Source organism: Cervus elaphus, chromosome 11 (assembly GCF_910594005.1).
Source record: "Cervus elaphus chromosome 11, mCerEla1.1, whole genome shotgun sequence".
NCBI lineage: Eukaryota > Metazoa > Chordata > Mammalia > Artiodactyla > Cervidae > Cervus > Cervus elaphus.
In genome coordinates this window covers 59,696,746-59,721,911 of record NC_057825.1, presented here as the reverse complement: position 1 = coordinate 59,721,911, position 25,166 = coordinate 59,696,746, and the positions used below count along the sequence as shown (strand labels likewise).

Below are 25,166 nucleotides of genomic sequence, written 5' to 3'. Positions count from 1 at the left end.
AGAGGAGCCTGGTGGGCTGTAGTTTATGGGTTTGAAAACAGTTGGACATGACTGAGTGACTAAACAAAAACAACAAAGACCCCTGAGGAGCCCCTGAGATAAGAAATATGAAGTATACCCTTGGAGCACAAAGAGAACCAGTTCATCATCTAACGATTGACTGCATATCCTAAATCACCAATGAGCAGAATGTTATCATGGTTTTAAAAAGCAGATCTTCTTGATATTAATGGAATAGATAGAATGTCTATTGATTTCTTTGGTTTAAAGAAAGAGCTGTGTACAGTGATATAACTTCTTTTCCAAGAAAAATAGTTCTCATTTGTTTTTTGAGCTATGACATCATGTATTGCCCCAAGATTTATGCCTGGTGTTATATTTCCATTTAGTGTTTTCATGTGTTCTGGTAACAAGATGGTTTATTTAAGTTTCAGTGCATAACTGTTTTTTCTTAAAACTTTTTATTTTATATTGGAGTATTCCCAATTGGTAGTTTCAGATGAACAGCAAAGGGACTCAGCCATACATATACATATATTCATTCTCCCTCAAACCTCTCTCCCTCCAGGCTGCCACATAACATTGAGCAGAGATCCCTGGGCTATACAGTAGGTCCATTTTAAATAGAGCAATATGCGCAAGTTGATCCCAAATGCCCTAATTATCCCATCCCCCCATTCTTCCACTCTGGTAACCATGCGTAGGTTATATATGTCTGTGAGTCTGTTCTGTTTTGTAAATAAGTTCATTTTTATCTTTCTCTTTCTCTGACTTTCTTCACACAGCACAACAATCTCCAGGTCCATCCATGTTGCTGCAAGGAAGCACCCTCTATATTCCTTTTAAGAGGGGCCCCCCAAAGCCAAACCTAGGCGGTAATAGCCTGAATTGCACCAGCACAATTTAATACAATGCCATTACACCTAAAACATTTACAACAGTTGCAAATCTACTTATTTTAAGCACAGTTTATATAATACTTTGACAAACAAAAATATACACTTAGAACTATTATATGTCTCTATCTGCTCCGTAGCAAACTTACAATAAATTATACATTATACAAGAGTACATTTTCTTAAAGGCTAAAAAGAAAAAGCCACATTCATGTTTAAAATACAATGCTAGCTCATTATTTAAAAAAAAAAAAGCTAACAGCCATTATGTAAGATTCACTCATTTCAAGCTTACATTCATTTGATATTCACATCAAATTCATTACTTATAAGATTGGCAATGAAGCTGGCTTTTAACACTGTTTGGAAGTTTGTTCCTGACATTTCAGTTCAGCTATGAGCTTGCTATTTTGAAAATTATGTATGAAAAGAAACATGAAAATGACATAAGAAACACATTACACTCTTTGTAAAAGTATGAAAATAAAATCTGTGTTTTATTCCTACGCCTTGTCCACAGATATCACCTCCAAAGAGTGATACAGTGGTGTTTGAGATGTTGCTGTTTTATTTTCATCGAGAATGGATTTTTGAAAATTAGGTCCACCAAGGAAAAACAGAAGTTTGCAAAGCTGTGAATGCTTCCCACGATGTCAAGAAAGAGCAAGTGATGAGCATAATGCATTGTCTACCACATCTCACAACTTGGTTTCTTCCTTGGAAATTGGGGAGTTTCTGTGTAAATTAGCCTAAATAAAGACATTATAACTGCTGTTTCATTCCTTTGGATACTCAACTTTTTGTGTCCTTTTAAAAGAATCATCTTGCTAATATTTAAGCATTTACAGGTGTATTTTACACTAATCTAGTTTTTATGTATATTTCGTTTGAGAGTAGGAAAGAAATAGTAAGTTAAATAAAAACAGAATATTATTTATTAGCTTGAAGTATTTAAGCTTTCTGGTTTTTAACATTTGGGACAAGGTGAATGCTTTTCCCACTTTATCTTTCTACTATTATAAAATGAATGGAATTGGAGAAAATTTCACTATTTGTATTTATTCTTTTTCACTGGATTTAAATATGGTGATTGGACTACTGTTACCCAACAAAACTGTAAAATATAATATCAGTAGAGACACTACTTCTCTATTTCATGCGACTATAACATGGGTAATGTGTTTCTATGGAAGACTGCCTAAAGGGGTTGAAACAAAAATTTACAGTGATGAAGTGGGTGAAAATAATTATTCACACAGAGTGCTGGAAAGAGGCTCATGTGAAGTATCATACTTGCAAGGAGCTGCAGTTCATCAGTTAATTACCTTTACATGTTAGAAGTTCCCACCTTTGTAGTTTTTAAAAAATGCGTGGCCTCTTCCTGGTTCTTCTCTCAACGCATGTACAAGAACCTTGGTACTCCCACACTTACTGGTCCCCAAAATGTGCTTCTTTTCAAGCACTCCATAGAACAGTGAACATAGAGCAGATGCTGAGGAAATAGGTGAGTAACAATAATTCTCTTTTCATTTACGTTATATTTGATGTTTTGTAAAAGTTCTGAATGCAATGTCTTATTCACCATCATGCTTGGATAAATCATTAAAAATATGGGTGAAGGTGAAAGTGTTAATCACTCAGTCATGTCTGATTCTTTGTGACCCCATGGACTGGAAATATGGGAATGACAATTAAAATATGGGAATGACAAGTAAAATTACTTATTTTCATATTTAAGAATTACCCTGTAAATTAAATTCATGTTTCATAACATGGAGAAGGAAGCAGCAACCTGCTCCAGTATTCTTGCTTGGGAAATCCCATGGATAGAGGAACCTGGTGGGCTATAGTCCATGGGGTCGCAAAAAGCTGGACGTAACTGACCACTTTCACTTCACTTAATAACAAAGGAGATTATTATTTGTTGCCTTTTGACAATTACAATAAACAAGGAATTCTAGCTCCCTAAACACAACTTTTGGACTTAAAGTTGACACTTCACTTTGTCTATGAATTGCAAAAAAAAGGAATTTTTTTTTTGAATAAGTGTGTTAGTTTGAATGACTCAGACTGTTTTTCTTTATTGGATCAAATGTTCAGATAACTTTTCAGCTGATTAGTTCATTCTGCTTTTGTAGAGGTAGCTCCAGTTATTTCTACTGTGTGACTGGTGGAAAAACACTTAAAATTCTAAAATGGATACAAACCATAATGTATAAATATACACATATTTTTTTTTAACTCCAGAAAAGGAGTAAAACAATATTCAATGACTAACCTTATGAAAGTTATGTAGATACCAAATGTTAAAATTGATGGCTTCTTTCCTTTAGGATGCATTTTTACTTTCTCCTTTCTTCTGCATTTTAAAATTCACTGTATACCATTTGGAGTAGTGATTTGTCTAGTACCTAAGACTGGCTTCTGCAAAAATGTGCTACACAGTAGCTCCCTTGACACTCAACCATCCTCATTAACAAACATTCAAAACTGAGTGGCTTTGCTTTTCTAATTTTACCACTATCAGTAGTGTGGTTTGTCTCTCAGCTTGATAGGCCATGTAGCTACCTCACCTTATAAGTGGCTCAATTTCACTTCCAATACAAATAGACCATCAAGAGATGACATTTTTGTCATGAAGCAAAATGTTCCAAACCTCAGATGAAGGTAAAATTGACTGTTGTTCCTGGCACTTTCTACTTAATGGCCTTCTTGATTTATCACTGCCAGATTGCCTAATGATCACGCCTTTCTCACTTTACATACTTTCCCCAAGGCATATGGTAGTCATATGGTAGCTTTAGATACATCCAAAGGAGCCAGGAATACTCTACCACAATGCACTCTACCTTACTATTATCTTTCATGTCAAGAAATGCTGCTACACAATATTTTTTTTTGTTTGCTTTGCCTGTGCTCAGAATAACACATATCACCAGTAAAAGAAAAACAAAACTGCATATTCAGCAAATGTTATAGTTAACAGGAAAGAAGAAATTACTCATCACACCAGAGAAATCAGCTGACAAATTCACTGTACCATCCAGTGGAGTGACAGGAATTATATCTGTGTGATAGTTAAATTGGACTCTCGGGGCATTCTCCAACAAGGTCAGCCTCAAGGCTACTCAAACTCCTTGGCTTTCTCATACCTAAACTTCCTTTTTCCATAATTAAGGTGAACACTCTATTTGGCTTTCTATTTTTTGAGTGGGATTTTAGTCATATTCAGATACTTAACAAAACTATCAAGAGTCAAAATTAAATGAAGATGAGACGTGTCCATGAAGGAGAGAGAGTTGCTGCTTCAAGGGTGCTTCCTTCTGACTTGTCTTGGATTTGTGCAAGTTAACTACTCTATGGACTTTTGTCCTCCTCATTGTTATTTTTTTTTAAAATATACTGTATAAGCTGCAAACCACCCTTCCAGGACTAGTCTGCTCTAATGCTCCGAGAAAGCAGAGTTTTATGCAGATGTGGTTACTGTAAATTATCCTCAGTCCCAGAGCCCTCTGGACTTGAATCCATTTCCAGGAGGGCCTCCTGATGAGTGAAGGTCGAGCTGAGAGTTATGCTCTGCCTTGGCTTCACAGGTGCGAGTTCATCTAGTTTAATGTTTTCATTTCTAACCAGAACTGTCTTGTCCATGTTTTCTTCACTGTGCCTTGCGACAACAGCATCGAATACATCCAATTTTGGTGGTAAGGTTCCACTTTCAAACAGGTATTTGGCTAGATAGGAGATGCAAATGTTGGATAAGAATGAGGTCACCATGGCGAGAGTTTTAAATGGGAATCTCTGGTTATATATGCCACCTTTATCAATGTAATAGCCAGGGTAAAAGATCAAAGGCTGCAGGTTCAGGTAGGGCTCCCCGCCAGTGACTCGCAGGAAAAGGCCCGAGACGTAACCTGCCGCCGCCCCATACGTGTTGGTACCCTTGATGAAGAGCACGCAGAGCAACTGCGGGAAGATGATGATGTAGACCAGGTCAGAGCTCAGGTACCAGAGCCCATACACCGTCTTCGTCAGCAAGGCCATGGTCATCGCAGAAGCTCCAAACACGAACACTGTGATGCGCATGACCCAGACAATCTCCTTGTCGGAAGCCTGTAAGAAATCGCCATCGAGTCAGTTTTTCTCAGAAAGTGCGGGCTTCTCCAGGAGGAGAATGAGATGCCTTCCTGTGCTTTAAAGCTGTCCTAAAGAACAACTCTGGTTCAAATGGCACAGCCTACAGGTAAAACCAGCAGCAAGGAACAGAGCAATCTAGGTGACCTTCATTGTGGACCTGGGGAGGAAATTCAGTGATCCGTATGGAGGAACCAGAGCGCACCTTTGCGCTGCTCGCTGAATGTCAGAAAGAGACTCAAGATGCTGCAATGTGGCAGTGAGGGGGCGAGGCCTATCTGGCTTCCTCTCTCCGTTGAGAATAACCGCCTTACAAAACAAGTGGGACTACTTAGATGCTATATGGCAACACTTGTATAACATAGTATAAATATTGTCTTCAAATAATAGTTAATAAGCTTTTGAAAAATCATGAAACTAAAAAAAGTATTATGGGCTTTCCTGATAGCTCAGTTGGTAAAGAATGTGCCTGCAATGCAGGAGACACCGGTTCCATTCCTGGGTCGGAAAGATCCGCTGGAAAAGGGATAGGCTACCCACTCCATTATTCTTGGGCTTCCCTTGTGGCTCAGCTGGTAAAGAATCTGCCTGCAATTCGGGAGACCAGGGTTCCATCCCTGGGTTGGGAAAATCTCCTGGAGAAGGGAAAGGCTACCCACTCTAGTATTCCTCTGGTCTGGAGAATTCCATGGACTGGATAGTCCATGGGGTCACAAAGAGTCAGACATGACTGAGGACTTTCAGTTTCACTTTCAAACAAGTATTATACATTGTGTATTTAAGTGAAGGCTGAGAAAGGAAATTTGAAAATTGAAAAATTAGGAGTTGAATGCAGATTAGAATCTAAGGCAAAGCATTAATAGCAACACAAAGGGTACTATGGAGGATTAATTCCTTATGTACCTCATTTCACTGTTAAGCACAATCTTATTCATCTGCAACTAAAAAAACATACATAATCCATAAATTATTGTTTGTGTATTTTGTAAAATTTATTTTTCTTGTCTTCATTTTAGAAAGATCATTGTGTTGACAATAACAAAGATTTTCACACACACACAAAAACGAAGTGAGACCATTGTGTTAACTATGACCTAGAAAACCTACAGAAAGCCAAGCCTGAGTGAGGGAAGAAGATGGAGAGGGCTATGGGCCCCTCAGTGAGCATGAGCGTGCTGCTCTATGCCCTCAGATTCAGCGAGTAAAGTCAAATTGAGAGGCTATTTCCTGACAAAGGAGGACTTGGGGTTCAAGTGAAGAGCAAAACAAGCATGACACCGATACCTATGAAATAATAACTCACTATGTTCCGCCCACACCAGGTTTTCCTGAGTTTCTTACTGTATTTAAACTCAAAGTTTTCTAAGATACTTTAGGTTTTGTTACTCCCTTATTAGAAAGAGAAGACATTTAAATTATTGCAACATGACTGTACCTCTTGGGAAATAGTTATACTGATGCGTGTCCGTCAGTAGTAGAGTGAATAATAGCATGCATTAAAAACCTTCATGTGTGTATTAGTCACTCAGTTATGTTCGACTCTTTGCCACCCTATGGACTATAGTCACCAGGCTCCTTTGTCCGTGGACTTCTCCAGGCAAGAATGCTGAAGCGGGTGGCCATTTCCTTCTCCAGAGGATCTGCTCGACCCTGGGATACAGTCCGGTCTTCTGCATTGCAGGCAGATTCTTTACTGTCTGAGCAACCAGGGAAGCCTTCATATACAACATATATGAAGGACTTTCATATACAACATAAATAAAGTGTATCATCATTTAACCTTATGTGCTGAATCAAAGTAGGGTCAGATTTTCACAAAGACTATTAATGATATAGAATAATACCTACACAGTAAGTGCAAGGATGAGAACAATAACAACAATGTAATGTTAAAGAAAATATAACTATTCTTACATTTTGTCTGAATGAAAGCTGGTAGATGTTGCGAGCAAACATCGAACTTGCTGACAAGATGGAAGAATCTGCTGAGGACATGACAGCAGCAGAAACGGCTCCAAGACCAAAGTAAGAAATGTACACGGGGCAGAGATACTTGAGGACAATCGGCAAGATCATGTCTGCCTCCTGTTTTTCCCTGGGAGCAAGAGGCCCGTATGCAGTCTGGTTCCAGGCTGTTGATAGAAACAACAAACACAGCCAAAGAGCCATCTATCCATCCATCTGGAGTCATTCTATTTACTAGGTAGCTTTTGAAATAAATTCAGAACATATGACCTAGTCTAATCGGTCAGAAATCTAATTAGTCCAATGGGGTATGTTAGTTTAATTAGGTGGCAAGTCCATGTATTGGTCCAGTGACATTGTCTCCTATATTCTGGTATCTAATGGGTTTTGGTTACACTTAGTCTTATCCACAGGACCTGCACAGAATATGGTGGTGTGAGATTTTTTAATACAAATTTCTCTTCTGCAGTGTTAGAATGGTGTTGTCTGGCACAGACTCATTGAAAATAAGTATTCTCAAGCTGAAGCCTCGAGGGTTCCTCCAACCACATGGAGATGTGAGAGAACACATAGTGTTTCATTGCTCAGTTATACACATAAGTGGATAAAGACAACAGTGGGCCTCTTCTCATCCATTCTCTTCCTGGATAAAGCCTTGTGGTAGGAGCTTCATTGGCATTATTTTTCTCTTGAGTAAATTCTTTCTTGCATTGAATTTCACTTATTAGAAATAAACATGAATGGATCAAAGACAGTCCCTTTTTATTGAATAAAAAGTGCAAGTATGGGGTTGAAATTTTCAGGCAGTTTTTGGATTCTGTGGTAAAAGAACTTGAAATATAAGCTTATCTTTGCATATAAATCTTTACTGTTTAGTTATACTAGTATGCAAGAAGAACACAGCAGAAGCTTTAACAGTTGTTTAGTATAGCTCCTTTTTTATTTGTTGAACATTAATGTCATGATTATAGGACCATATAGGGGTGGTTTTCCCTGGATCCTACCATTTTTCCTTCCCTCATTTTCTATTACAATTGTTCAAAGTCATGCTTTTATGTGGCCAGTTTTATAGCATTAACTGGAATATTATGGGACCAGAAATAATAACCAAGGATCAGGAGGAATTAGTAAGTGCAATCAAATTAAGGACGAAACTTAAAAAATGTTCAGGATAGAGGCTAAATGGGAGGTAAGCAAGTCATAAAACTCTTTTTACCAATTTTGAGTAAGATATTCTCTAAGTGTCTTAGTGTTTTAGTTTATCTTTACTTACAAACTTATTGATTGATTTCTCCAAGAAAGGAAACCTTTAATTAACAAACTATTGAAAATGTAAACTGAAGCCTCAAGTTCAAAGTGATCCTTGGGTGGTTACGGTGATGGCAGGTCAACTTCTGAGTCAGTGGTTCTCTACTTTTTTTTCCATTAAAAAAAAATGGAGTATAATTGCTTGACAATGTTGTGTTAGTTTATGCTGTACAACAGCATGAATCAACCCTACGTATACATATATCCCCACCCTCTCTTGAGACTCCCTCTCAAACCACATCCCCCTGCCCTTGCATCCCACTCCTCTAGGTCATCACAGAGCACAGAGCTGAGCTCCTTGTGCTACATAGAAGCTTTCCACTAACTGAGTGATTCTCAGCTTTGACTTACCAAGAGGACTTTTAAAAACACTGATCTCTGGCTCTATCTTAGGTCACTAAAAGAAAATCTCTGCGGAGTAGGATAGAAACGAGTATTTTTTGAGTCCCTCCACCTCCCTGGATGATGACAGTGTGCATGTTGGTTGAGAACCAAGGCTGACAAGATCACAGATACACAGTTGATAAATATCCCAACAGTGGTGCTGGGGCCTGCTCACAAATGTCTTATTGGTGAGGTGAGCAGTCAAATAATGTTTGAACTATAAGACGATTTGTTGACGTCTTATAATAACAAAGGCAGATACACAATGGGGGTAATGGGGAAAGTGGGGAAGGGAGGGCAGCTGGGTGCTCGCTGGTGACTTGGGTGAAGCCTGAGTGAGTCAATCAGTGAAGCTGCCAGAGGTTTACCTGTCGATGCGCCAATGGCTCCAATGAGCACGGCTGGCAGAGCCATCACCAGGCACCCGAAAGCTGCCAGGAAAGACAGCACCTGAGCGTAGGTGGCGGAGGATGAAGACAGGACCCTCTGGAAGTAGGCTTGCCACGGGATTCCACCCAGCATCTGCATGGGAGCCATGGGGACCCAGGATGAATGGAGGCAAATAGCATCTATTAGTTGTTTTTATTTTTTTTTAATTTCCTGTTTTATTTTTATTATAAATTTTTAAAAAATCTTTTAAAATTGGGGGATAATTGCTTTGCCATGTTGGGTTGGTTTCTGCTCTACAAAAACGTGAATCAGCTATATGCATACATATATCCCCTCCCTCCTAAGCCTTCCTCTCCTTGACATCCCACCCCTCTAGGTCATCACAGAGCACAAGGCTGGGCTCCCTGTGCTGTACAGAAGCTCCCCACGAGCTGTCTGTTTTACACATGGGAGTGTATATGTGCTCATTGGGTATTTTTAAAATGAGATTTTTTTTTTTAATAATCACATTCAGAATAGTGACAAGCAAGACTCTGAAGCACAGAAAATGGTTCTACACTCGTGTTCACTGCTGTCATTGTCACAGTTTCAACTCTGCAGACTTCCTCAAGTTCTTTTCTTTCATAATTATATAGCACAAGATTTTCTTTTCCTTAACTTACTCACTTTAAGCTGTGTTAAAACTACCCAGAAACCTTCAGTTTGTTCTCATCTGGAAGTTCTAACCACCACAAAATTGTCTCAAAAACATTAATATTCTGAAACCATGAAGTTTAATTTGAGTCAAAACAACCCAATGAATATTTCTGGATCCCAGTCATGTGCCAGGCAATGGAATGGTTGTGGAGCCCAAAGATGAGTGACAAGTGGTTTCTACTCTTGAGATCACTGTCTGCTGGGAGAACTAGTGCATTGAGGTATTTTCTAATATAGAGAAGATACTAGAATTTCTCTTTATACTCATTTCTACCTTGTACGTAACTGTGAGATTGTTGTTTTATTAAGTGATTTACACAATGTGTAGTACAGTACGTATAAGCAGTCTATGCCTACATTGGGGTTGTGCTTAACATTCTTATTTGAGAATATATTATAAAAAAAATTGGAGACATTGAACTGGAATGTAATTTGTCGATGCTTTAAAGAGGCACTATGGGAACAATATTGAGAAAGAACTAATCATCTGGGGGTAACAGAGGGAGGTGGAATGGTGGGAGGAAGACTTCCCTAACCAGGGAAGCCCATGGAAATGACATTCGAGTCAATCCTTGGACGTCAAGGGGTGTCAGTGGGTGGAGATGGAGGGAGGAAAGTTCTTAGGAAATAATCCAACATGAAAAAGAAAGAAACCAAGAGGCAGCCATAAGACCACCATGTATTTGGTATAAGCAGAGGTCAGGGTGTGTGGGGGTGGCCAGAGAGGAGACTGGACAATTCTCTAACTGACATAGAGTCAGTGTTCAGTAAATATTTATCATGTGAGTGGGTGAATTGATGAGGGAACTTCCCAGATCACAATGTACTGAAGTTGCTTCTTCGACTGTCTCTCTCATTGGCTCCAAATCCTGGGATATCTGTTTGTTTATCAGTATCTCACATATTGGCTCCAGAACAATTTCCTTCTTATAAAAGCCATACAAGCTCAAAAAGTTGGCTTAAAGCTCAACATTCAGAAAACTAAGATCATGGCATCTGGTCCCATCACTTCATGGGAAATAGATGGGGAAACAGTGGAAACAGTGGCTGACTTTATTTTTTGGGGCTCCAAAATCACTGCAGATGGTGACTGCAGCCATGAAATTAAAAGACACTTGCTCCTTGGAAGGAAAGTTATGACCAACCTAGAGAGCATATTAAAAAACAGAGACATTACTTTGTCAACAAAGATCCATCTAGTCAAGGCTATGGTTTTTCTAGTAGTCATTTATGGATGTGAGAGTTGGGATATAAAGAAAGCTGAGTGCTGAAGAATTGATGCTTTTGAACTGTGGTGTTGGAGAAGACTCTTGAGAGTCCCTTGGACTGTAAGGAGATCCAATCAGTCCATCCTAAAGGAGATCAGTCCTGAGTGTTCATTTGAAGGACTGATGTTGAAGCTGCAACTCCAATACTTTGGCCACCTGATGCGAAGAGCTGACTCATTTGAAAAGACCCTGATGTTGGGAAAGATTGAAGGCAGGAGGAGAAGGGGACGACAGAGGATGAGATGGTTAGATGGCATCACCAACTCAATGGACATGAGTTTGGGTAAACTTCAGGAGTTGTTGATGGACAGGGAGGCCTGGCGTGTTGCGGTTCATGGGGTCGCAAAAAGTCGGACATGACTGAGCAACTGAACTGAACTGAACAAGCTCAAAAGCAAAAATAAACAAAATAAAATAAAACAAGGAGAAATCCTAAAATTCGTAATCCCATGCCTCAACTCTATATGCTTCCAAAACTTTTCCCTTTGTTTTGCAACCTGTGAATCAATCTATCATTAACATCTTCCATGTTGATAAATATTTTATCAATAGTTTCAATGACTGTATGAACTGATATATATAATTTACATACCTATGTCTCTGGACACGTAGGTCATCAAGGTTTGTAAGTCAGGTACAATTTGGCTTCCACTGATGAACAGAAGCTCTGATGGGAAGGTGGAGCAAGGAGTGGGAGCCCGCTCACCAGGGTGTCCAGGGGTGGTGATGAGCGCTGAGATGAGGATGGACATGTGTGTCACTTACCAACAGCAGAAAGCTGTCAAGCCACGTGTAGATTTCAAATGGCTCGATGGTCCCCAGCCAGGGCTTCTGGTACTTGGTGTGCAGGGCAGTGAAGCCAATGTCAGCAACCGCAGAATTGGACAGCGCAAACGGCACGCTGATCCACTGCAACCAGAGTTCGTGAAAGCATTAGTGTGACTATCTGGGACATGCAAGATTTCATGTATTAGTTTTTTTTTTTTTTTCTCATAGATGGCACAGCTTGGTCATTCCTCTTGTTCAGAGGAGGACCTGGAAGCATGTTCTCTGTGGACGCTATGGAACACTGATTTAGAAAAGTTAGAGTAACACATTGTCAGCTTCTGAGCTAATTATGCCATATCACATTGACTGCAAAACCTTTGGGAAGAAAACACTGAATTCGAGAACTTTACATATGTTTATACAAACATATATATATATATATATATATATATATATATATATAAAACACATGTATTTTCTTAGAATTAGAAGATATCCATTCCTTAAAGTGACTGGGAAGATTTGACTGAAAATAATTTCTATAGCCTAGGAGCAGTTTCATGGCATAACCAAAACTAATGTCTGGAAAGGTTAAGAGGCAAACACAGATCAGGGTCAAGGTTTAAGCTTTAACTCTGACAGAAGTCCTTGAAGGAAGATCACACGCGTTTCCATCAATGTCGGCGTGAAGGGAAGGAGCCCCCAGACCTTCCTAAGAGTTAACTGAGGGCACTTTTCTGTCAAAATCTCACAATGTGATTAGAGTTTTTCATCCAAGTAATGCACAGAGAAATGCGAAATTTCCAATTCTGTATGACTTACTGTGTGTTAGTCATGATGGGGAAGTAGGACGTCTACTAGTTTTTGCTGAGTTAGTATGAAATACCATGTGAGCTCTTACAAAAGGAGAAATGAAGGAAGAAGGGAGGGAGGATGGATGGAAGGAAGGAAGGATGGAAGGAAGGATGGAGGAAGGCGGGAGGGAGGATGAAAGGAAGAAGGAAGTCTGTGAATGGCCCTACTTACCAGTCCCACGAAAATGCAAAAGAGCTGAACGACATCCGTGTAGGCCACAGAGTAAAGACCGCCCACCAGGGTGTACAGGGTGGCAATGAGCGCTGAGACGATGACAGACATGTGCACACTGGCCCTGATGATCACGCTGATGGTGGCTCCTGCAGGGATGGGATGGGAACAGCCCAGGTGAAGTTTCACAGTCCAGCTCTTCCTTCTCAGTAACCTGAGTGTGCCTGTACACATCTGTGTTTATATACACATATACGCACACATTCTAAAATGTTCTCTCTTTCTGAAATTAGTGCTTTGCTCACTTATTTATGAGGACACCTGAAACTCACGACTTGATTACAGAATTCCATGACATAAACTGAACTGAACACTACTATAAGGTCCTGCAATCATTCCACCGACTGCCTGAAACTCTGACTTCATTGAACACATGCAGTGTATTTACTCACATCCATGAGAAAAGCAAGCCTTTATGATGAGCATAACCACCCAGCTTCTCATTTTACACTTAGCATTGATTTGCTCTGTTGCATTAACTCTGACCCCTGTCAGCTTTTATTAGATAACACATGGTCTAACGTACCAGGGTTTGAAATAAATTCATAGGAGAAAATAATAAAATTGCACTTTCCAACTTTTTCAATTTTATGAAAGATTACTTTTATTTTATTCATTTCCTGCAGCATTCCAATCTTGTTCCTAGGATACAAATGTACTGAAGAGTCATAGATTTAGCATCAAGGGTTTTTATATTCCCTTAAAATTTTTTTTTTATTAGAGTATAGTATTAGAGTATAGTTGCTTTACAATTTTGTGTTAGTTTCTGCTCTGCAGCGAAGTGAATCAGCTATGTATATACAAATATCCCCTCTTTTTGGATTTCCTTCCCATTTAGGTCACCACAGAGCACAGAGTAGAGTTCCCTGTGCTCTGTCGTAGGTTCTTATTGGCTTCCAGGCCGGATTCTATAAACTCATAGAGGAAAATAGAATCAGAACACTCTCTGGCATAAATTGCCGCAAGATCCTTTTGACTCACCTCCTAAAGTAATGAAAATAAGAACAAAAATAAATAAATGGGATCTATTGGACTTAAAAGTCTTTGCACAGCAAAGGAAACCACAAACAAGACAACAAGACAACCCCAGAATGGGGGAAAGTATTTGAAAACAAAGCAACTGACAATGGATTAATATCCAAAATATACAAACAGCTCATGCAACTCAGTATCAGCAAGCATCATGTTTTATAGTGATTTTCATCACTATAAATTCATCAAAATTGTAAACCCACTTTAGAAATCAATCTATGCTTTTCTAACTTTATGACTTTGTTTATTGTGTTTGCTGATGTCTACATTTCTAATAGAATATTAATATCATGGTATGGATAGCTGGACCACTGTGGAGTTTTGCACTGTCAGTTCAGCATTCACTTGTTGTTCTACACACCCTTTCCTGTTGTTCTCAAGAGTGGTATAGTTTATATTTTGTATTATTAAATGTAGCAATGATATTCCTCTCACACTAATGTACATGCAACACATTTGTGATTCCTTTGAGTCATTAACTGCAAACTTACATTCTATCTTCACTTCTCAATTGCATGCTAATAGCATATGCAGCCCATCTGAGATGAAAATCCATTATCTAAAGAGCAGTATGAGATATTTTGATCTGAGATAACAATGCAAAATATTTTTCAAAAGAATCTTCTTCTTAGTGTTTTGGTTTAGTGAAAGTGTAAGTCACTCAGTCATGTCTGACTCTTTGCGACCCCATGGACTATACAGTCCATGTAATTCTCTAGGCCAGAATACTGTAGTGGGTAACCTTTCCCTTCTCCATGGGATCTTCCCAACCCAGGAATTGAACTCAGGTCTCCTGCATTGCAGGCAGATTCTTTACCAGCTGCGCCACAAGGGAAGCCCATGGTTTGGTATCAAAATTAAATTACTTTCTTTAGTAAAAACCAATTGAGAAAAGGAAAATCTTAGTAAAGAATTGGGAGCAGAAGACAAAGGAAAGAGGTTGGTTATTTACAAGCGACTTTGGACAACTGACTTATTGTTGTATGGATATTTAACAAGTTATTTTCTTTTCTCCTGAGACTATTCACTTCATGTTGAAACTTTAGTTGCAATTCTTTGCCATTCAGCTTTGGTCTAGCTCTCTACTGTAATAACAATATTTTAAAGTTACATCCTATGAATTATGAAAAGTTCAATAATTACTCTACTTCTTTTGAATACTGTTTAATTTGCCACCCTCTGGTGAAATTTCTATTAATACTACACCTCCAAAGGTAGGGAGGCTGCATGTTACAGAAGAAAGATCACTGGATGAGGAGTCTAAAGATGTAGGGTTTAGTGTGTGGTGGCTCAGACGGTAAAAGCGTCTGCCTGCAATGCGGGAGACCCAGCTTCGATCCCTGGGTCAGGAAGATCCCCTGGAGAAGGATATGGCACCCCACTCCAGTACTCTTGCCTGGAAAATTCCATGGATGGAGGAACCTGGTGGGCTACAGTCTATGGGGTTGCAAAGAGTCGGACACAACTGAGCGACTTCATTTTCAGTTTTCACTTTCAAGTCACTTCAGTCGTGTCCAACTCTTTGAGACCCCATAGACTGTAGCCTGCCAGGCTCCTCTGTCCATGGGATCTTGTAGGCAAGAACAACAGGAGTGGGTTGCCATTCTAGTAAAAGCTGTCATTTGGCAGTAACTCAGTGGCTTTAAAGAAGCCACCGACTTTCATTTCACTATTAAGCTTGGAATGAATTTTTTTCTCTAAAATATTTTCTAAATCATTCCATCATTTGTAGTGAGTAAAACCAAACCTAGATTCTGGAGCTGCTGTGAAATATTAATTTACTTATGCAGCCGGAAAAATAAATATACTGCAAATAAAGTTATAAAAATTCTCTGAATTTGATGTTATATAAATACACATTTCTTTAAGAAGCTTTAAGGATGTTGTCTATATATATTGAGAAGACAGTTTGAGATACTCCTAAGTTTTACAGGTGAACTATGCACATTCATAGTAAGGTGGTAAAATATCTTGCCCTGAGCTTATTTCTAATAAACACTAATTTTGAAGTATATCCAACTATTATTTTTGAAGAAAACAGAGCTGTTAAATTGAAATACACATTTTTTAAAACTAGAGCATATATTTCAAGAATAGCAGTCATGTTTTCATAAAAGTTCTTTGATACATGTGTATGTAAAGAGAGCAACATTAACATATTTTACATGTATGTTGACATACACACAGATGTAGACACATATTTACTAAAATAACTAATTGCAGCAAAGTTCACAGTTTAGCTATTATGATTTATATTTCCAAAGTACTTTAGAAATAATAGGTTTTCATTCTATTCTCCCTTTAGGGCTCTGTTACATGAATTGATCCTTATTCAGTTAGAGTGAACATTTTGTATTCTATTAGATATTCAGCCCACTCCTTTTTTGATATCTCAGCAGGCAGTTTGTTCTTAAAACCACAATTTTCTGGCTTTGAAAGCAATGACAAATAAACTACCACTGCTACTGAGAGAAAGGTGGGAAGCGAGCTGTGTGTTTATGTAAAATTTCATTAGGATACGGCCGGGGTGGTTGTGGAGCATGACCACTCAGTGCCAGGAAAGTGCAATATTTTCACTAAATTATTACAGTGAAAATTATTTACCTATTAAATTCACTTCTTTTCTACATTAAGTCATTCCTTCATTTGATAGTTGGAGACCACCAAAATGAGATACAATTATACAGCAGTCTAGAGAGAAAGGGGTGAAGAGTGGCATCTGACTTTTTTTGGGCCACTTAAGCCTGACTGTAGATGTAAGCCCATTGATTCCATTTGTAAGAGTTGGAGATGACAGTGTCCTGGATGTCACACAAAGGCACAGCTCATAGAGGAAAGACAAGGAAGGCCCAACTCTGTGAGTCTTCCGGAAGGAACTCAACATTCAGTGGGATAGCTTAGACTTATTCTGGATGAAAAGGGAGGGTGCTGAGCCTGAAGCTCGCCCACAATCCCACTGAACTCTCTCACTTCCTAGGTCTTATGAGTGGGCTGAGAACTCAAGGACAGGTTGTTCTTAGCATGGGTGGATCTTGGAAGTAAGTTAGACCACAAAGAGTCTAAGTGCATTTTTCAAATCCCTGAATACGTCACACTCCAACATTCTGGATGAAATGGGATTCATTGAGAAAGGAAAGACTATTGTTTTCCTTTCTCTCCTCTGAAGAAAGTGTAGGTATGGGTTATTCGTTCATTCATGTGTGATGGGACAATAAATGTTAATAAGATGCAGGCCTTGCCTTCAAGAAATTAATAATTCCTTTTGTGAACGTTTGGAGACTGGGAAATAGGTAAATAGCCATGTAAATACAAAGTAATAAATCCAATGAAAACAAAATTTCTGGTTCCGACAGAATCCCAGAGGAAAGGCATCTGGCAGGTTCAGGATGACTGCCTGGAGGAGGTGACATCTGTAGAAGATTTGAAGTCTCTTTCTGGTTGGTTTGAAAGGAAAGTGGGGGCTGTGCATCCTAAGGAGGGGTCACTAAGCTAGCAAAGTTCTGGAGGAAGGGAGAAGGAAGAGTCCAAAAGGAGCTTTTCCAGCCCAGTTTAAAGGTCTAGTTTTAAGCAGTAAAGGGGTGTGATCAGATTCAATCTAATCTGCTGTGTGAAGATCATGGGAGAAGGGTGGCCTTGTAAGCAGCAGGGTGGTGGTGTTAATCTAGGTAAGCGAGGCTGGGGCCTGTGGCTGAAGATAGTAAAGCTGTGTATCTAGTGCTTGTTCAACCAGAGTGTGTGTGCATGCTAAGTCACTTCAATTGTGTTTAACTCTTTGCAACCCTATGGACTATAGCCGGCCAGACTCCTCTGTGCATGGGATTTTCCAGGCAAGAATACCAGAGTGGGTTCCATTTCCTCCTCCAAGGCAGCTTCCTGACCCAGGGATTGAACCCATGTCTCCTGCATTGGCAGGTCGGTTCTCTACCACTAGTACCACCTGGGAAGCTCCCTGCATGCAGAAGGATGTTTTGTTGGTTCTCACCTAAGGCTGAGAAGATGGCTGCTGCCCAGAACATCTCTCCCATCAGCGCAGGGATGAACAGGAGCCCACCCATGCGCTTCCCGTAGATCTGCTGGAAGGGGTCTAGCATGGTCACGTAGCCCTTGGAACGCATGGGTTTTGCAAAGAACAGACCACCTAAAGGAAATTCAAACAAGCTTTAAAGAGAAACTTGAAAATCTGCAATATAAAAGTCCTTGCTAACCTTTTACTGTGTATAATTTCTCAAGGGAAATGAATTTTTTAGAATACTTCTATGTGTTGAGGAATCAGTCTGCAAAATCCTGTGAGTACAGGACCAAGAAATATTTAGCAATAAAGTGGAAATTCCTTAACACAACTACCGTTGTAGGCATCCAAGACTGTACATAGCATGGCCAAATCATGTGGACTGAAAAACGTGGACCAGCTCAGCACTCCCTTAAATGTCTATGCACCTGTATTACCCAGCAGGCCATTCATTTGATTAAGTACAAGATCCAACAAAAGTATTCTAAGAGCAAAAAAAAAAAAAAGGAACTGTGTTAAATAATATTCTTGACCTTTTACTAGTTTGATTTATAACAAGATATTCAGGTACAATTCAAACTGATTCATTTTTAATGATATGTTCACACTATTTTGGAAATAAAAAACATCATTACACTAAGAAATTCACTGTACTGATTGCAAAACGATCAAGGGAATTTTTCTACATATTCCATAATCAAGAGATCCAGTCAGCTACACATTCGTGTTACCACTTTCTGATAACAGTGACTTCAGTGGGATTTCCCACAATAATCATGCTGTTTGACTTATTCTTTCGGTTGCTATTTATACCCCTAATCTTTATGCTTTACTGACTGACTCACTCAGGTATAAAGCTTTTCTTACCTAAAATCAGACTAAGAGAATATCCAATGGGTGCCTGAGCCCATGCCAAGCCGTAATCTGGAACATACACGGCCTCAGCTGTCCCGTTGATGTAGCCTCCTCCAACCCAGGTGGCTGAAACAGGATGAGAAGCGAAGGGGAGATGTGTCATGCCTGCTGTCCCTGAGACCCGCTCAGCCCCACAGGGCGCCCCTGAGCCCCGAGAGGCCTGTGGGACTGCCACCAGAGACATGGTTGGTCTGGGTGGAAGTGATAAAAGAGTGAAAACTGCACTTCGGATTTCTAAGACTCATCATGGAAAAATAAGTGTTAAGACTTCTCAATCTTTTTTGTACTGGTTACACAACAAAACTAAAACATTCTTAACATACTGAGTTAAGTAATTCTATTATTTACGTTAATTCACCTATTTTTTTGTGCTTTTTAAAAAGTGATATGTAGAAAATTGAAGATTACATTTGTGGTTTACATCATATTTCCACTGAACAGTGTTGCCCTGGATATTTTCTAAATCCATTGAGTCATGAACATTTTGAAATGGTATCATAATATCACAAAGTCTGAGATCATATGTGATATATTTCAAGACTGCTTCTATTCTTAATAATGCTACAACTCTCCCCCTAGCTTCCATAATGTGGAATCAAGTGTCTTGATTTCAAGGGCCTTTTATTTTAATTGTATTGATTTTTCCTCATTGATCATGACTATTGTCTTCAAGGAGTGAAGTGTGTGTGTGTGTGCACGTATGCATGAGTGGTTGTGGGTGTGGGTGTTTTCCATTAACAGAGTCACTTCACAAACATGCTGGGTGCATAGGGTTTTGGCAAATCTATTCCAAATGATAATGTAGTTGTACTTACTACCTTACACTGTTAAGGAAGTGGAGGGAGGAGGGTGCCAGGTGATGTAATTGAGCTTAAATTGCTTTTTCCTTCTCTGTCTCCCCAAGGACCTGACCTACACTTAGGGCTCGGGTCAGCCTTCAGGAGAATTAAAATGTTGACTGCATGCCCATTTGCAAGTCTTTGTTCTAATCTGGGTCTTTCAGGCAGACATTTGATATTTCATAAAGAATAAGAAGAACTATGTCTTCTTCAGATATTATTTAATAACATTTTTGTAGCATAACAGCTGAAGAAGGGAGGTCATAGAATCAACAAAAACATGTTTTGATTAAACAACTTTGGGTCCAAAATGATCTATAAACTCTATCATTTTCTCTGAGAAGAACTGTAGTAGTTGATTTTTGCTGAAATGCTAAAGTTAATGGAACACTCTAATCTTGGCAGTTTTTACTCTTTGAAGAGTATTGTCAAACTATTTACAATAATCCCTAGGTGTAACTGCTGTAAAGTTATGAAGAATAGAGGCTGGCATGAAGCTTACCAAATATGAGACTGAATTCTGGGCTGCAATGGGGAATAAAATTTGACTCTGAAAAATTCTCTGAAATTTCACAGTTAGAATGTTCGTAAAACAAATAATTTGTTTATGAAACTGCCAAAGACAAGTGTTTCTTGCCAAAATTTATCTGGCATTTAATCCAAACCCAAAGCAAAGGAGAGAGAGCCTTCAGTGGTTGATCCAATTTTTAAAAGGTCAACCTGAAAAGACCTTCCTGCAAAGGAACTTTATATACACAAATGGAGAGTTTATACACAAAGTCCTCAAGTGGACAAATGATATTTAGCAGCCACCCCATCTTCACAGCAGCTTTTCCATGGTGTTGATCAATAACAAATGCTATGATGTACTTTTCTTATCCTAAACCTGGTGAAATTTTAAAGACTTTCCTCCCCACCTCCCCACAGCTGGCAAGTAACCAAGACAATGACTTCTCACAGCACAGCCCCTGAGACCTCACCTTCCTGTCAGGCACAAGGAATGTTTTGTCACGTTAAGTAAATGCCTGATGGTCTTATTAGTGATCTTATTAGGTCTTATTAGCACAACATTTATTAGTGATCATTTTTCATTGTGTAGGTCTCCTCTCCATCTCCAGAAAGAAAACTGGTGCTTGAGTTAAAATATCATAATTACAAACTATAGTATTAAAATATTATAATATAGACAGGCAGACTTGGGTACTTTTTTGTAATTAAAGTCCCTCCATTGTTATCAATATGGTCATTTGCATGTTTGTATATTTTCACATCAGATTCTTGAGAACAAGGATTCTTTTAAATCATATGCATTTTTATTTTCAATTTTTATTCCTTATCAAATAACACAATCAATGAATCTGACAAGTTTAGGTAATATGGTTCAGATTTTAATTGAACTATGATATTGATCAAGGCTCTGTTTGGTTCTGAGAAAAAAATCTTTAAAAGCTACATTCAAGCAGGACATGTTATAAGAAATACCATAATTCAAATTTTTTCAATATAGTTTAATAGCCTATTAGATTAAAATCACTCTAAATGATAAAAGAACAAATTCTGAGATATTACCTTTATGAATATAATTAATGTATTATTTAATTAGAGTAGTAGAAAGTTACCATAATTTACAATTAATAAAATACTTTAGTATGCAACAGTTCATCTATTCTTTTCAACCATTTGAGTGAAATCAACAACTGTCATTTTATTTTGCTTTTCTTCTTATTTTCTTTGTCAAAAGAGAAATCTGAGGGAGATATAATCACAATGCTTTAATTCACTTCAGATACCAGTATCCCATGTGGGTCTTTAGAGGAAAGAAGAGATGTTTGTGCTCTAATGAAAACTGAAGATGAAGACACAAAGGTGCCTGTATTGTTCATCAATAGCTGGATAATAAGGAAAAAACCAAGAAAATCTGCACCAACGTTTCAGTAAACATCTGCAGGTGATAGGTAAGTGGGTGATTCTTATTCTTCATGTTTTTGTATTTTTTCTGGTTTTGTTTATTATGCATCATAGAAAATATTTTGTAAAACATATTTTTTTTCTGTATGTGTGTTTATGTAGAAAAAATGAGAAACAGGGTAAAAGAGAGCTCTTTTCACCCTGGGTATCTTTATGGAGAAGTGGGGAGAGGCTGGGTGTGGTTCACTGTGTGGCTGCCAGACCTGGCTCTGGTCCTTACTAACCACACAGGTCTGGGTCCTGACGTAGCCCAGAGCCCTTCCGAGTGCTGTCATGAAGATCGAACAAAACCATGTATGATTGGCAAAGAGTTAAACAAACAAAATGTGAATATCTGAGAGGCAGAATAGACCACCAATAAATTATTCTATGACACTGTAGGTTTCAAATGGCCAAACAGGGATGCAGTCTGCCCACACTGGTTTGGAAAACTTTTTGAAATACGGGGTTAATCATTTTTAACTAGCACTTCAGGACTGAAATTTGGTATCATTCTGATATGGTTTCCAGTGGGATATTTGTCCACTGGGCACTCATAGTAATCCTGTTGGTATGGATTATGTTGATAATATTTAAAAACCTAATACAACTCTAAAGTGAAATGTGTGATGTTAGTGAATATGTATCAAGTGATAGTATGGATATGATTTTAAATAGTTGTTTTTCAGTATTATTTGAAGATATTAACAACCGAGAAGAACAGAAAAGAAAAACAAGTCACCACTTAATCGGAACCACCTTTGGGCGAAGGAGGAGAGACTCTGGGGGCTTCTGGCATGGAGGGGTTTGAATGGGTGACAGCTGCAGTTGGTGGCTGAAGGATTCTTACTAAGACACACCCTGATTTTTCCCTTTCATATCAGTATTCCTGAAACCTTTTCCTCAGATCCGTGGATTCATAACATGTGATCGTCTTCCTGTGAGTAAAATTACTTCACTACATGGGAGAATAAGGTTTCAAAACAGGACATCAATCAATTTGGAATTGGGCTGCCACCAAATTGACTTATTTAGTTTTAAAACCATCACTGGTTAGTGTTCACTGACTAGTTAGCATTCATTAAGACAGCTCAGTCACAACTTGATGCCTGTAGTAAGGAGTAAAAGGAGATGCTGCCTGCATCACATCAATGAACAGAAACACAACTTGTGAGACTCGGGCACTTCTGCACACGCCCCCCCCCACCTTTGTTTTCACTGCTTCCATCCACCCAGCTGTCCAGAGCCCAGATGTCTCTCACTGATTCTCTGTCCAGTAACTGATAAAAACATCATTTGGTCCAGTGCTACTGGGTTGAAAATATTTTAAAAGTATATAAGTAGTGAACACAGAGACTCCCTCAAGGACAAAGAAGGAGGTTTGCTTTGTTCACCTGAAGAGCTATGGCAGGGATGGCACAAAGGTGGGAGTGAGGGCACCCACCTGTCATGGTGAATCCACCCACCAGCAGCCCGATGTCGCGGCCGCCCACGATGATGGCCTCACTACGCTCCTCCGCACTGCCACTGTTCTTGGTCCTCCAGGCAGCCCAGATGCCAACCAGCAAGATGAGAAGGTAGAACACCACGATGGCTACCAGCCCTTCCACCTGGAAATCCATTGTCACTGAGGGCTTCGGGCTCTGCTGCGGCAGCTACTTCATTAAGACTTCTGCGAAAACACAGATGCCTTACAAGCCAGCCAAGCAAATACAGGCAGCCCGGGTAGACCAGCTGGCTCCTGAGCGGTGGCCACTTAAAGAAGAAGTGCATTGAAATCCCATGTTCACCTGTGGCTGCCAACAAGCCTCCATTCCATCACTCTCTTTCTGTTCAACAACTGAACCTTGCCTTGGGTTTGGAAGAAACAGAGAAAATGGGGGTTTTGCTGTTTAAGAAATGTACTCATTTTGTATTAAATTCTTGCAATGTAAAATTAACGTTGTGTTTTAACCCGGTAGCTTGGGCAAGAAGACACTCACAAACAGCAAGTCTGTATTTACTTTGGAACCAAGTACTATTCAATCCAGAATTGTTCAGCAGTGTAGAAGCATCATAAAGATTCACTCCGAGAACCCATGGATAATCATTCATTCATTCAATCATCATCCCATCCCTCCTTTCAAACATCTTCAGGGAGTGGTTCCAAAAGTAACCTGACATGCAAATATCTGGGGGAAAAAATTAGGAAGATCAACTTCAAAACCACATGGGCCTCCAATTTTCAACAAGTGCGGGAGCATTAAGTTATGGCAACCACTAAACGGGTGTGCTGTTTAGAGGGTCTCCCTCCCTCGACCCCCCCATCCAGTCTCCTCCCTCTCTCCCCTGCTCCCTCAGTGGCACACACAGGGAAATGACTTAAAAATACAGAAATGCCTGAAACATAACGGAGCATCACAAGCACTAAAAACAAGACCCTAAGAAGAGACGCGTCAAGTTCTAATGCCTTTAATTTCTAAATTCTTGTTCTCTCGTATCTTCCTCTCGTGCCCGTGGCTATCCATTCTCCTCAATTGGCACAGACAAGTTTTTGGCGAAGCCAGATCTCCGTGCATGCAGATGGGCGACAGACCTTGGGCCAAAGAACCAGCCTCCGTCCCTTGGGCTCAGAGAAGGCGAAAGGAGCGCGAGTGGCGAGTGAGGGGGGGGCTTTGCCTTTGCAGCTTTAGCACCCCCTTGTTCCCCTCCCCACCCGCAGGTCTCCCCCATCCTGCTCCGGGCCGATCCTTCTGCGCCCCAGGGTCCCTCCCGCGGCGTCCCCGGGACCCCCACTGCACCCCGACTTCACAGCCGCTCGCACCCGAGGACCCAGGCTGCGAGACCCGACCCGCCGGGCGTCCCCGCGGGAGGCACAGAGCCGCGTCGGAGGGGCGGCCCCGACGCGCTCCTACCTGGAGTGGCCGCCTCGCAGGGAAGCGCTCCGCGGGTCCAGGCTCCTCTCGGCGGAGGCTGCACCGGACACTGGCGTGTGGTGGGGACGCAGGGCGGCAGGCCAGGAGGGTCCGACTCCCGAGGCTCCGCACCCCGAGTCTCCAGAATCGCTGCGCGCGCGAAGTTGACAGGTGTGGGCGCGGCGCGGGGCGCTCGGCGCGGCCAAGTGGCGATCGATCCAGTATTGGCCACAGTCCCCTTTATAAGGGCGGCCGGTCGTCAGAGCCGGGGAGGCGGACGTCAGAGCAAAGTGCCCCGCGAGCCGGCGGGCGTGGGGCGCAGGGGACGCGCCGGAGCCGCGGGCCGGGCTGCGCTCTGGGCGCGGGGCCAGCGCCGCCGCGGGGTCCCGGCCTGACGACGCGGGCGCGGCGCGGCCACTCCCGCTCCCTCCTCCAGGAAGCGGGGCTCGATTCCCCGGAGTCATTGCCAATTCCTACTTTCCACGACTCTGGTTGGAAGCTGGGAATGGGGAGATGGGGAGGGTCTCAAGAAATTGTTTTCAGGTGGAGTCTCTGGAGGTCCAGCAGAGGGGAGGGGTCTAGGGAGTCTCGCCTCCCCCAGACTTTGGTTTCTTGAGGCGCCACACGCTGGTGTGTGA

General features: G+C 40.5%; 1 protein-coding gene across 1 annotated transcript; it reads right to left on the bottom strand.

The window, feature by feature from the left end:
- Positions 1–401: 401 nt before the first annotated feature.
- SLC5A7 (solute carrier family 5 member 7) lies at positions 402–24,868 on the bottom strand. Its single transcript, XM_043918022.1, has 9 exons — positions 24,529–24,868; positions 23,079–23,306; positions 18,801–18,914; positions 17,907–18,062; positions 12,833–12,981; positions 11,804–11,947; positions 9,053–9,206; positions 6,942–7,159; positions 402–5,006 (listed from the first exon to the last, which is right to left on the bottom strand). The coding sequence occupies exons 2-9, from the start codon at positions 23,254–23,256 to the stop codon at positions 4,377–4,379; spliced, it is 1,743 nt and encodes a 580-aa protein (XP_043773957.1). The 5' UTR covers positions 23,257–23,306; positions 24,529–24,868; the 3' UTR covers positions 402–4,376.
- Between the last annotated feature and the right edge of the window lie 298 nt (positions 24,869–25,166).

Excerpts from the sequence above, each read along its gene's own strand:
- SLC5A7 (XM_043918022.1), bottom strand. The coding sequence starts at position 23,256 with ATGGATTTCCAGGTGGAAGGGCTGGTAGCCATCGTGGTGTTCTACCTT. Across the intron at positions 9,207-11,803 it reads TTGACAGCTTTCTGCTGTTG|ATGCTGGGTGGAATCCCGTG; the intron begins GTAAGTGACACA and ends GCTCCCATGCAG. Across the intron at positions 5,007-6,941 it reads AGCTTTCATTCAGACAAAAT|GCTTCCGACAAGGAGATTGT; the intron begins GTAAGAATAGTT and ends GATTTCTTACAG.